Genomic DNA, 14944 nt, shown 5'->3' with positions numbered 1-14944 from the left:
CTGAAATCACTGGTTTTCTATTACAATCCTAGAAAATTCTGGCAGTTAAGATTATTTATAGATAGCAGGAACCATTCATTTTCCTTGTACAGAGTATGAGTGGAAAACTTCAAGTGAATTTTTTTTACAGTATATGCCTATACTTTGATTACTATAGGAACCAAAAGCCCAAAAGTGAGTCAATCATTTTTTACCAGATATTCTAATGTAAATCGCTACCAAAATCCATTCCTGCAAACATTATGTACTTACAATAAATAAAACAATTTAAAAATATGGGCATATGAGGGCATTGATTAGCTAGCTTTCTGATGTTATCTTGGTGGCAGTATTGATGACAGAGGATGTAGAGTAACAGTCTAATTTTTATCTTTCTTTTCATTTTTTTTCCCTACAAACCCACTGAAAGACACTCTAAAATTTTCATAGTAAATTTCTCAAGTATTTAATAACCTTTTGCCTAAGCCAAATTATGTTCGTAGAAGGGCTGGAATAATTGGAATATTATAATAAACTCATAATGCTCTACTCAAATATTTTTAGTAAATAAGAAACTTCTGAGCCTGGTTATAAATTCAGAATGCCAGAACCATAAAAGCATAGAAAAGACTTCATGGGGTGACTTTTATCTTTTATTCTCAAGAAAGAGCAGAGAATATTTAACAGAGGATTTTAAAATACTGTTTAAGGACAGTAGTTGTCAGTATTCTTCCCATATTCACCCATTCTCATATTGAATACACTTTTTAAAAAGTAGAGGGGTGCCTGGTCACTCAGTTGGTTAAGCGTCAGACTTGATATCAGCTCAAGAGTTCAAGCCCCATGTTGGGATCCACGCTGGGCATAGAGCCTACTTTAAAAAATAAATAAAATAAAAGGTACAAAAAGTACAAATCAATAATGAAGAGAATTAGAATGTGCATTCTCAAAAAGATTATTATAGCCCCACCTCCCGGCCCCCAGTTCCCCATACACTCAAGTACAAAATACCCACACCCACTGTCCTGAGTTCAATAGTGTCCTCATAAAATTTTCATCCACCAAGAACCTCACAATGTGACCTTATTTGGAAATACAGTCTGCAGATGTAATTAGGTAAAATGAGGTCATTCAGGATTAAAATGGATTCTAAATCCAATCACTGATGTTCTCATAAAAAGAGACAAAGAGACAAAGAGGAGACCCACCCAGGGAATAATGCCATGTGGATAAAGAGGTAGAGATTAGAGAGCTGGGCTACAAGCCAAAGAATGCCAAGGACTGCCAGCAAACACTAGAAGCTAAGGCAAGAAAGGATTTTTCCCTAGAACCTTCACAGAGAGCAGGGCCCTAACACATTGATTTTTAAAGTCTAGCCTATATAACTGTCAAAGAGTAAATATCTGTTATCATAAGCCACACAGTAGTGATTTGTTACAACAAACCTAGGAAACTAATATATCCATAAAACTGCACACCTAAAAATCACTGTTTTTGCATGATTGGTAATCTCTATTTCAAGTCTCTGCTTTTTATCAGTTGGAATTTTTTGATGAATTCAACCTTCTCCAAACTTTCCCTGATGTCAAGCATCCTGCTGATAGTTGAATTTACTATCTTGTTTTCCCTTGATAGTGTTTGGAGAAATGAATGCATCACATGCTCATCTAGCTTTCTTCTTTTTAATTTTTTTTTAAGTAAACTCTACCCCAGTGTGGGGCTGGACCTCATATCCCCAAGATCAAGAGTCAGTTACTCTACTGACTGAACCTGCCAGATCCCCCCAAAATCTTGGGAATATGTGAATTCACTTTACTATCCTTTCTATATGTCAAAGTTTTCTATAATAAAAGGTAGAGAGAAAAAGAGACAGACTATTATTGTAGTGAGTGCTGTTATTTTTTCCTCTGGCTCTTAACTTCATGTGGTACTTTTTTTTTTTTTTTTTTAACATAATCTCTACACCCAACATGGGGCTCAAACTCACGGCCCTGAGATCAAGAGTTGCATGCCCTACCGACTGAGCCAACCAGGTGCTCTTCAGGTGGTACTTTTTAAAGCACTAAGGCAAAGAGACTAGGAAGCCAATTAATGGGAGTTATATTTTTCTGAGAATTGAGACATAAAATCTGTCAAACGTTTCTAGCTACCTGTAGTTTGAGAGATATAGTTCAGATTCTTCAACATGATCTCTAAGCTATTCTTCCCACGTGTAATTTGTTTGAAATGAAGACTTTTTATTTTACTAATTATTATTTTTCATTGTATTTTATTTTGCTATTTTTCATTTTAAAAGAAAATTTGGAAATAGAAAAAAATGAAAATTATTTTTCAAAATCCCATCATCTAATCACAAACATAGCTTTCATTAAAATTTTGATTTATATCCTTCAAGTCTTTTTTCTATGAAATGATACTATACAATGATTTTGGTATCCTAATTTTTCCACTTAACATTCCAAAATAAGCATGTCACCATATTATTTTTTAATACTTATAGAATATTCCATTCAGTGGTTGTATCAAAATTTATTTAAACATTCCCTCTAACATTAGGTTTTGGACTTATAGGTAAAAAGGCGGGAAAAAAAGTTTTTACAAAAGAAAATAATTCCTACTGACATTACTTTCAAAACATAGCTGGGAAACTTTATTTCCTTATTGATGTCACACATCTAGCTAATATAATAATTAATATCATTCAAATGTCATTCAAATAATTAATGTCATTCAAATGAACCCAAAATTATGTTGAAAATTTCAGCCTAGAATACCCAGCTAACTTCTGAGAAGTGACTATTAAAGATATTACAAGGAAGAAAGAATTACTTTCTATGTAATTAGTTTGCCAGTTTAAGTGCAGTTTTTCAATTATGATACCCAATTAGAAAGAATGGTTGCATTTCAAGAGATAATTACCATTAGTGGAAATAAATAGCATGGCAATGATTCATTGGAATTTAATTTCATATCATGTTCTGGGTCTCATTAAGGCAAAAGAAACAACAACAATAAAAATCTAGATATTACTTCAAATAGAAATTCACTTTCACAGAGATAATACCCCATGGGGTAAGCAAGGATCTATTTACAACATTTTATCTTCATTTTAAAGTACAAGATCTAAAAACAAATATCTCCAGGATAATAAAATGTAATGCTTCATTTGTTTGAAGACTAATCTTTTCAGTTGCTCAGTTCCTGGTGACTCATCTTAAACCCTGCTGCCAAGATTAATAAAGCTAAAAAAACAATTCTAACTTCTGGGAGATACTGCCATTAAATAAGAGGTGGGGGTTGGGAATCAATGAATAACAAGTGGGCAAACAGGAAGTCTGGAAAATAATTAACGAGGTGAATTTACTTTAGACATTGTGAGAGAATAGTTCATTAGGATATTATAAAAATAACCTTAAATATTTTTTTAAAATTATATCAAACAGTAAGCTCTACGTGATCCACTAAAAATAAATATACAGAATAGGTGGCCAACCTTTAAAAATTCTAAACTTAAATTTCTTCTAAATTAATTATACACTAAAATTATGATATAATGTGATATAAAGCAAGAATAAGTATGCTTTATTAGAAGAACTGTAACACTTTACTTATGAGATTACTTATCTGGTAACCCCAAGTACACACAATATGGATGAATTCCATAAAGCCTTTCAAATAACTAAAAAACCTCACTACTCATACACAAAAGTTCACTCCTGTTACTGTTAGGAGAGGCCTTCTTTCTTACTAGAAAATGTCTCTTATTATAGTACAAATATTTCTACCACTTTGGTTATCTGATTTTCTAGTCACCCGTAAATTAGGTAAGATAAAGAAGAACTGCTTGAGATAGCCATGAAATCAATTCCTAAATATCAATCTGACCATGGGGGAGAAAAGACAAATGAGTAAAAGATATTTTTATGGAATGCTGATTACTTGCAAGAAATCTTAAAAGACATTTCATTCATTCAACAAATATGTGTTCATGCCCATGATGTGACTCTCAGTAATCTTAGGAATTAGGAAAAGAGCAGGACGCTAGGAAAAAGAGCAGTTAATAGGTCAGACTTTAAAAGTTCCTGCTTTCATGGAGCTTATATTCTCATCCAGGAAGACAGCTAACAAGCAAGTAAAAAAAAAAAAAAACAAAGCAAAATGTCACACTTGTTATTTCATTTGATCCTCACAACAATCCAGGAAGCAGACTGTTCTCATTTGAACTGTGATTTAGAAAGTTGCCCAAGAATACAATGCTACCAAATGGCAGAGCTGGGATTGATCTCAGATTTGTCTGATTCCAAAGAGATATTTTTATTTTTATTTATTTTATTTTATTTTTTTAGGGGGAAAGAGAATACCATGCACAGGGCTGCGGTAGGAAGAGGAGAGGGATAAAGAATCTTAGGCAGGCTCCACATCCAGTGCAGAGCCTGACATGGCGCTTGATTTCATGACCCTGAAGATCATGACTTGAGCTTAAATCAAGAGTCAGATTGAGTCCACCCAGGCGCCCCCTAAAGGGATTTTTTTTTTAGATTTATTTTATTTATTTGAGTTAGAGAGAGAGAGAGAGAGCACATGCAAGAACATGTGCATGAATGGGGGGAGGGGCAGAGGGAAAGAATCTCAAGCAGACTCCATGCTGAGCATGGAATCCTACTTGGGGCTCCATTCCACAACCCTGAGACCATGACTTGACTCAAAGTCAGTGGTTCAACTGATTGAGCCACCCAGGCACCCTCTTATTTTATTTTATTTTTTTAATATTTGAGAGAGCGAAAGTGGGAAGGGAGGGGCAGATGAAGAAGGAAAAGAGTCTCAAGCCAACTCTGCACTGAACTGCAGAGCCCAATGGAAGCAGGAGGGGGGGTGCTTGATCTTATGACCCTGAGATTGGGACCTGGAGATCACAACTTGGACCAAAACCAAGAGTTGGACAATTAACTGACTGTACCACCCAGGTGCCCCCCTATTCTTAAAAATCAGTCTTCTCATAGCACTTGATCAGTGTTTAAATTTATGTATTTAACTCTGTGATTATTCAGTTGATTTCTTTTTTTCCCCACCCAGACTCTATACCTTGAGTAAAGAGACCACATATGTTTTTGTTCAACATGTATCCCCTCTGTCCAATCCAATGCCTGGCACACTAAAGTTGCTCAGTAGGTATTTGTTCACTATTAAGTAAATTCTTTTATAGGTACACAACTATTATCTCCACAGTCTCTGAGGATGTGGCCATAGTCATGAGCCTGAGTTACCAAAAAAAAAAAAACCAAAACAAAACAAAAAACTGAATTATCATCCATGAAAGGCAATATGTAATAAATTTTATTTAATAATTCTTGGCTTATATGAAAGTTTCTAGCATATAAGTAGAATCTTCATTCCTCTTACTGTCTTAAGTACTTCTTTCATAATAATATCTAGATTATGTTTTAAAGTTACTAAAACATGTTGAGTAACTTTTCTCTATTCACTAAATCTCTTGATTTAAGCTAACATAAAATGATTACATCCAAAGCAAAGCACAAAAGTCATGTGACAAAAAGGTACATTTTAGGCTATTTTGAAATCTTAATTTTTATTATTCATTTGTTTAAAAAAATGGAATTCCTCAAATATAAACATTTAGTTAAAGAATATTAGTACTAGAAACTATAAATATTTGTGTCCCAGTAAATTTAAAGATAAAGAAATAGCATGTAAAGATTTTAAGCTTACTTGCCCAAGGTCATAAAATGTCAAAAACAAAAAGAATAGATAAAAATGTATACTTTATATTCATAACCACAAGTTAACCTGAAACCACTAAATTTCAAAAAACACTCTAATTGATTAAAAATGAATACAAGTTACAACTTTTGGGGGGAGGGGAAGGGAGAGATTAAATGTCCCAAGATGGCCTTTGAAGGAGGTGTTTTATGTAATTTGAGAATAAAAACTTTGTTTTTATTATAGGGTCCCTAACCAACTAGGCAGATCAAAGGCAGGACAACTTTATAACTCCCCAAGAGTTATGATGGAGAAACAGGTGGTACCTCTGATTCCCAGTAACTATAGACTTTCAGTAACAGTTAGACTTACATAGGCCCTAAAATCCATATTGGAACTCAGGCCACTGGAAGCATTTTTTTTTTTTTTTTAAGTAAGAATAGTTCTGAATCAATGACTAGGATAATGCCATGATATGAAAGAAATAAAACTACCTACAATTTTAATATACATACATAAAATACATAGTTTTAACATACATAATACGTCCTGACATAAAAATATCAACGGTTAACATTATTAGGCTGTTTCTATGTGCCAGGCATTGTTTTAAGAGTTCTGTATATACTGCCTTATTTACTCTTCATACAATCATATACTATCTCTCAATATCTCCTACGTTTACTTTAAGATATATATTTAACAGTCAATGATTTGTTTTGTGGCATACTGCATCCTAATAGACTAACATGTACTTTTTAAGATAGTGTGATTGTAAAAGTTGGAAAAGAGTAGAAACTGAATAACTGCCAAATGTTAGTAAAGACTTGATAAAATTTTTGGAGGAGAGAGAACATAAATACTTAGAAACCATAAAGACATTTAAGAACTGTAAGGTAAATATTATTTATCATAGTAAATTACCAAATTTCCTATCACTTTAAAATGTTCCTTTTGTCTGTATCTACATTCTGTAACTTCCTATTATTATACTGCTATTATCAGGTCTGACATTTGTATTAATTTACACATTTCAGCTGAGTATGCACCTCAAAATTCACAAATATATAGGAATACTTTTCAGATCAGAGAGGACAATTAAAAAAAACTATAGTTATATGTCCTTTCCTTTAGCCATTCTTCATTTGCTTCCCACAAGTATGTTTGAAGGCTTTCACTGAAAAAGACAGAACAGACATCCTAGATTAAGACAGTTTTGACAGATAAAGAAAAGGACAAGGGTTATAAAATCAGTAACTGGATCATTCTTTATCGCCAAAATTGAAGGTAACATGTTGAAATAAGATTTAATTGTTTCCTTTTCAACAAATATTATATTCTTTCTCCTATCTTAAAACTTTGATATTCTGTGATTATAATTTAAATAATGTAGAACTAGTCAAGCTTTGCTCACAGGCTTAGGATAATAATGCCATTTTTTTTTCAAAACCTATAGCAGCTGCTGTTTTCTATTTGCCCTTTCTGTTTGTTTTTTTTTATTTAAGATCATTTATTTATTTATTCATGAGAGACAGGCAGAAACATAGGCAGAGAGAGAAGCAGGGGAGCTCCCCAGGGGGAGCCCAATGCAGGGCTTGATCCCAGGACCCCAGGATCACACACTGAACCAAAGGCAGATGTTCAACCACTGAGGTACCAGGCACCCTCTATTTACCCTTTCTGAAGTATATAATTTGTATCCTATTTTTCTCAACTTTCTGATTGTGAAATGTAAGATATCTACAAGTAAGTACATTAAATGTTTGACTTATAAATATGAAGCAATGCTTCACCTACTCGTCCCCTGTAACATAACCACCACTCAGGCCAAGAAATGGATTATCATCAGTACCTAAGATGCCTCCCCACAACCTTGGGGGAGGGCCTCCTCTTCATATTTAGCACAGAACTACAGAAAGGTAAATCAATATCAGGACTTTTCCAGTGTCCTGAATAACTCAAGGACTTGAGAACAATTTAAAACCACTCACCTGCCTCCTGACCTATTTGTTCCCATGGACTTTTTTTTTTTCTGTTTTTAGCCCACTAGACATGTTTTACTACGGTTTGGTTAAATATACCCATATACTTATTTATTATTTCATTTGTCCTTAGCTCCCTCTTACATCTTGAAATACTCATCTAGGATCATCACTTTCCATTGCTTGAGGCACACCCTTATGGTTATCATTATAATTAGAGTCTACTAGTGACCCACTCTTTAGTTCTGATTAGTCTGAAGGCATTTGTGTTTCACACTCAGACTTCAAAGATGTCTTCTCTGGATATAGAATTTCTAGACAGACAGTTTTCTCTCAACACACTGAAGATACCATTCTACTGTGCTGTGGCTCTGTGTTACTACTCTTGAGAAGTCAGCTGTTAGGTGAACAATGGAGTTTAAGTACAGGTGATGTCTTCCTCCTTCGCCACCTCTGCTATTGCTTTTAGATGTTTCATTTGTCTTTATTTCCCCCATTTCCTCTGGTTCTAGGGGTGGATTTCTTTTTATTTGTCCTGCTTAAGAATCTGTGTCTGGCTTCCTGAATTTGGTGTCTTTCATCAGATCGGTTAATTTTTCAGCCAATCTCTCTTCAAATACCACTTCTGCTCCATTCTCTAGTTCATCTTCAGATCTCCAATGAAGTCTTCTATTAGACCTGCTCAATATGTTCTCACATTTTTAAATGTTTTTTAAATGACTCTTTATTTTCCATAGTTTTGTCTCTTTTCCTATAATCTGGAACTTTTCTTCCTCGCTATCTTCTAAATTACATATTCTCTATTCAGTTGTGTCAATGTTGCCAAATTCTCTTATACTTAGTTTTTATTTTAATGAAGGTATTTTTCAGGAGTTTTATTTGGATCTTTTTCATATGTACCGTGTAACTTTTATAGCTTCCTCCCTGCAGATATTTTAAGCCTATCTTTAACTTCCCAAATCAAAATGAGTACTATTTTTTAAAAATATAATCAGATTGTGTTTGATAATTCTAATATCTGAAAACTTTGCAATCTGTTTTTCCTATTATTTTCTCTTTATTCTTAGTCTTATCGCTCTCCTCACACATCTGATTGTATTTACATGTGGGCTGATCACTGCCTTGAAAAATTATTCCTGAGGGTTTCCTGCAGGCTAAGAAAGCAGATCTCTTCCTCCAAAGAGAATCTACATCTGCCTCTGCCATCTACCTTGTAGTATTCCTACAACTTTCCCCCTGATGCACAACGTGGGGAAAAGGAAACAGTTTTCCTTCTGATTTACACTTACTCTGATTTACACTTACTCCATGGAATAGGATTTCATTTCATCTCCCTGCCATAGGCAAGGCTTTGATTTGTTTTAGCTTTGATTTATCTTCCTCTCACCCCATAAGCTATTAAAACTTCACTTGATTTTTGATTTGGCTTTGATTTTTCTTTCTTTCCCCACAAAGCTATCAAAACTCAATTTTGTCAGAAATTGGCCTCAGATAAAAGTAGATGCTGCGCTTTGCTTACTTTTTTGGTTTCTTGCTTTTTCTTAGCTTTTGGCTTAGAAATACCATTAACATTCACTAATTTCTCATTTTCAAAATAAACAATAAAATATTCTTATTCAACCCAGCAATTCCACTTCTGGGTGTATGTCTAAAAAATTAAAAGCAAGAACTCAAATGTTTTTAAAAAAGCAGATTCAGTTTATCTGTACACTCATGTTTAAAGCAGCATCATTCACAATAGCCAAAAGGTGGCTATTCATAAGTTCACCCAGGGATCAATGAATAAACAAAATGTGGTCTTTACACAGAATGCAATATTATTCAATCTTAAAAAGGGAATGTTGACACAATGCTATATAATATGGATGAACCTTGATGGCATTATGCTAAGTGAAGTAACCTAGTCATAAGAGGACAAATACTGTATAATTTTGCTTATATGAGATACCAAGAGTGGTCATATTCATAGAGACACATAGTAGAATGGTGGTTGCCAAGGAATGGGAAAAAAAGGAAGAATAGGTCCTTATTGTTTAATGGAGTTTCAGTTTAGGAAGATGAAAATAGTTCTGAAGATGACAGTGATTATTGCTCAACAATGTGAACATACTTCATGCACTAAACATAAAAATGGTTAAAATGGTAAATTCTGTTTATGTACATTGTATCAGGATTTTAAAAGTTTTTATTCAAATGAATACTTTTCTTACCTTCACATTTACTTAAATACATAAAATGAACAGTATTTGTATGCTTAATAGGGACGTCTTAAGAAAATGTTTTCTGACTATCAAGTTTGCAAAACATTAAATTAACTAAGCCCTTACTCTTAAAATTCATTGATTCTTAAATATGTTTTCTTCATATATAATTACATGTGAAGAAAAAATAACAAGGTTGGAAAAACACAAAGATATAAGAAATAAAACTAGGCTTCACTTGACATTTTACTCCCAGAAGCAAAAGGCAAATAGATAAATTTCACCTTCCTTCAATACAGATATCTTTTAAACCTAAGCTTCTTTATTACTATAATATAAAATTGTGTCTCCAATTAATTTTCAAAATCTCAAATGTGATGAGTACAATAATCTTTTAAATAACAGAATTTTACTATTACATGTTTGTTTATTTTACAAGAAGTTCAGTTAGAGAATACTTTTAAATTCTTAACTAGGTTTACAAATATCAATTAAGTATTTCTTGGAATATAGTTAAGGCATTAAAAAGACAACAACAACAACTACTCAGAAATCACAAAACATCATTTTCCAAGGATGGGCTGCTCATGCTACAAAAAGAGGAGGAAGGTAGGGAAGGGAATTAAACAGGGAAGAGACAATGTCTGACTGGCCAGTGTATCTGCAAACCTTTACCTAACTCCTACAGCTTCTTTTCTCACTTCTAACTTGGCTATAGTCACTTTATAAACAACTATAGTCACTTAATAAACAACTTGGCTATCTGCAGCCCCCTTAATCTCTACCACACCACTTGCAAGGAACAAGTGTATTTCTACCTTATATAAAATCCCTCCATAACTTTATGATATATATTTCTACATTTACCATCTCTAGCTCTTTCCCTTCATTTTAATAAAGATACTTACATTACTTCCATCTTGAAACAAAAAATACCTTTCTTGATCTTATACATCCATTCTACTATAGCCTTTACAGTCAGCAACCTTGAAAGTGCACCCCTCCTCTCTACTATTCCTCCAGTTCTCTGTCAGCCCACTTTCATCTCTCTCTCGTCATGCCACTACACTGCTGGTGCTGAGGTCTCAATGGCAGAACCAAGAGACATTTTTCAGTACCTCCCTTCACATCTGACACATCCACCATAAATCCTCAAAATTGTCTTTTCCTTCAAAGTTATTACTCTATCTGCAATATATTCCAGTTTCTATGTTCTTGGTTAAATAGAATTATTATGGTATATATTCTCATAAACAGAATTTTTACAAAAAAATTAATGAAACCAGAAGTTTGTGGTAGCAAAAGATTTAAAAACAGTTATTAAACTTAAAGATAAATTACACATTTTAAACAAAAACTCTAATATTCTAAATTTGCTCATTTTTTTTGGTAGGGGGAGGGGTGGTGGAGAGGGAGAGAGAGAATCTTAAGCAGGTTCTATGCCCGCAGCAAGGAGCCCGATGTGGGGCTTGATCTCATTACCTCACAACCCGGAGGTAACTCAAGCAGAAATCAAGATGCCCAATGGACTGAGCCCCCTCGGCACCCCACTCACCTTCTGTTTGATGAAAGGTAGCTGTATTACATTTTCTGCAAATGCTAGGAAACCAAACCTTTTCTTCAAGAAAAGTATATTTTGACAACAAATGTGAAAATGCTTTTTGAAAGGAACTCATGTTATATAGAAAGCATACTGAAAAAATGTCCATTACTGCCCGAAGTAAATAAATTAGTAATTAATAAAATTAATTAAAACACTTGCATATCAGAATACTTCAAAAAGTTGGAGAATAAATTTTTATCTTAAATCTACAAAGAATTTAAGTAGTTTTTGAGCCTTTTATAAACTTCTATTTTCATTTCCCCCCCTAATCCCTATTATAAACTTTCAAAAATAAGCCTTCCAGTTAATCTGTAAGAACAAATACCTGACATCAGGAAAGAGGGCAATTACTAGCAGATTTCAACAAGAACCTCTGAACTATTAGTAAACAGAATTGAAAAGTATCATGATTTAAGTAAATAAAACCAATGTTAACACCACTTTCATTTGGAACCATGTATCTTTATAAGGTATCTTTTCACTTATGAAAGCTAATAAAATCTAGTATTCAAATAACTGCACACAGTTCCTTTATTATTACATATTTTGAATAATTATACTTCACCTATGAGACTGCAAGTTAGTTAAAAGTAGAGACTTGTTTCATCTTTGTAACCTAACACTTTGACTACATGACATATAACAAATAGTTATGTAATAAATACTGTGTGACTAACCAAAAATATAGGCAAGTACATTAAAATGAAAATATGTACACACATACATATATATATGTAATAGTGTAATGTCTGGTTAGGTAAACAAAATGTTACCAAAATGGGCTTGACCCAAATCATGATGTTTGCACATCAATTTAATGTTATTTAATGGCTCAACTTGTAATTATAACTTCCTTTTTAAAAAATAAATTATGACTTTCTTTTTCTTTTAATTATGACTTTCTTAATTAGCATATGTTCTCATAAATGAAGATATCAGAGTTGCCTTATACAACATGTGAAAATCTTTGTTTTCAAAGTAAGTCATCAGTGATATAAGGAATGAGTATTAAAATCAACAAACCGTAAAACAAAACTAATAGAAGAACTCTTTTCTGTGACAGAACAATGAATAAATTATCCAGCACAAATGAAACAGTGAAAGTATTAAAAATTCGATTTTCAAAATAGCAAATCAGAAATAAAGCCCAAATAACAATATATTTTAGACAATTTATATCCTCTAATCACATGAAAAATGTGATGGTTACTTCACATAATTTTTACCAGAGAATAAATTTTCCTTTCATGTTATAATAAACAAAAACAAAATTTAGCAATAAATCATATAATTATTAATATAAATATTCCCAATACTAAATTACACTCAGTCCTCCATGGCAGCTAAAGAAGCCCACATTACAATTTTATTTGAAAAAAAAATTAGAAAAATAATATTCTATTAGCATCTTTAATTCTAATTGAATCTTTAAAATAGAAAAATAAGCAAAATAAAAGGGACATAAAAGCTGTCCATGGGGATCTCTGAGTGGCTCAGAGGTTTAGCACCTGCCTTCAGCCCAGGACATGATCCTGGAGTCTGGGGATTGAGTCCCACATCGGGCTCCCTGCATGTAAGCTGCTTCTCCCTCTGCCTGTGTCTCTGCCTCTCTCCCTTTCTCTCTCTCTCTCTCACTCTCTCGCTCTCTCTCTCGGTGTCTCTCGTGAATAAATAAATAAAATCTTAAAAAAAAGAAAAAAAAGCTGTTCACAAAAGAGTTAAGATCCTGTGTGTGTGTGCGTGTAATTGCTGATATAATAAATTGCTAAAGATTAAAGTAATTACTATATTAATTGCATTCAGAAAAAATGTTTACCTTATAAAAGCTGAGATATAAATGATTAAATGAAACTTTACCTGAACTTTATGGGTGGTATCTACCAATCTTCTGTGCCCAAACTATATATAGGGTCTTTTTTTCTTAAAATGTTTTGGAATGAATGAATGAATGAATGAATGAATATTGAAAGGGCAGTATGGAACGAAAGAATATAAAATGTACAAAATGGAAGGTATGTTAAAAAAAAATGCAGTACTTCTGTAGCAAACGGTATCACCATTTTTCTTTTTCAGAAACATTTTACATCCTGGAAAATTTGCTCCCGCAGTCTCTGGTTTATGTTTACATTAATCATATAAGTTTGATGACATCTAAAAATGTATCCATGTTCTATTGATTGTATTCTAATAGTGCTTAAGTAGAAAAAAGCAACTATACTACTTAAAAGATCAAAAAATAAATAAAATAAACAAAGCCAAATTTAGAAGCCAAACGATCCCACTTGATACCTACCTCCTGGAAATGCCATTAGTCAGACATTTATGGCTACAGGATTTGGAGGACAGGGGTGATGAAGTTGGGGACAAGTTGAGGGGGGCAATCAAACTGTTGATGATCTCTGTCAACTGCGCACTCTGCAAGAAAACAATGAACCTTTACTACTGCTAAGCAAGAAATGTGAGTTAAGTCTCATACTTTTAGTAAATGCTTATATTTTAGTAAACACTTTAATCTACCAAGATGATTTATACCACTACAAATTTTTCTACTTTTTAAAGTATCCTATCTTTTCTATATCCATTTTTGTTACAGTTCGTTTATCTATACATCCTATCCTCCCAAAATATTTGAATTTAGCTTATAGCATCTACAGAGTATTTTAAGGCAGACAAGTTAATAATAACAAAATTATAACTGTAATTTATTAAGTGCCTACTATGTGCCAGCCACCACACAAAGGACTAAATTAGATTATTTCTAATCTTTATTAGATTAACCTGCAAAGAGGCTAATAGTTAATATTAGAACTACTAATATTACTAGTATTAAGATCAATTACATTGATTTTAGAAAACTGAAGCAAAAAAAAAGATTAAGCAGCTTGAATAAGGAATATAAAGTTGGTAAGAAATGAAGCTAGGATTCAAATTCAGACTCGAAACCAATGCCACAGTTTCTTAATGTTTTTCCTAACTTAAAAAATATCAGGTTTTTGCCAGTACTCAAAATTTTCATTGATCCTTATTCCCAACTTATATATACATAATATATTTGTAATATATAATAAATATCAAAAATTTTAAATTATTCTCAAAACAACAACCGATAACAGTCATAACAAACACAACCCACAAGAGTGGAAACAGTATGTTTCTACAAAAGAATGACAACTATTTTCATTACACACCTAATCTCTCTAGACTGTTTTTTGAGTATATGTGAGCATGAGAGTATATACAACATGCATATACACACATAGAAACAAACATAGTTTTAGTTAAATCATGTCACATCAATTTTCTAAAACCTGATTTTTTCACTTAATGTATGATTTTTTAAAAAATATATAAACTTATTTCACCAATTTTATTAACTGAAAGATATTCCATTATCAGAGGGGTACATGAAATAATTATTTTTAAATTTTTCATTTGTATGAAACTAATAACATGCTGTTAGA

At 32.7% G+C, this 14944-nt stretch overlaps 1 protein-coding gene across 11 annotated transcripts in view; it reads right to left on the bottom strand.

The window, feature by feature from the left end:
- Window positions 1-14944, bottom strand: part of KANSL1L (KAT8 regulatory NSL complex subunit 1 like) — a 129426-nt gene that overhangs the window by 61980 nt on the left and 52502 nt on the right. For all 11 annotated transcript variants that reach the window (XR_011998044.1, XR_011998043.1, XM_072743025.1 and 8 more), the window contains one exon: window positions 13777-13898. Coding sequence is in view for 9 of the 11 variants with exons in the window: in XM_072743025.1 (XP_072599126.1) it covers window positions 13777-13898 (122 nt within the window). In the remaining 2 variants the exon portion in view is untranslated. The remainder of the gene's footprint in view (window positions 1-13776; window positions 13899-14944) is intronic.

This window comes from Vulpes vulpes, chromosome 16, assembly GCF_048418805.1.
Source record: "Vulpes vulpes isolate BD-2025 chromosome 16, VulVul3, whole genome shotgun sequence".
Taxonomy (NCBI): Eukaryota; Metazoa; Chordata; class Mammalia; order Carnivora; family Canidae; genus Vulpes; species Vulpes vulpes.
The sequence above is the reverse complement of the archived record's forward strand: the minus strand, read 5'-3'. Positions and strand labels throughout refer to the sequence as shown.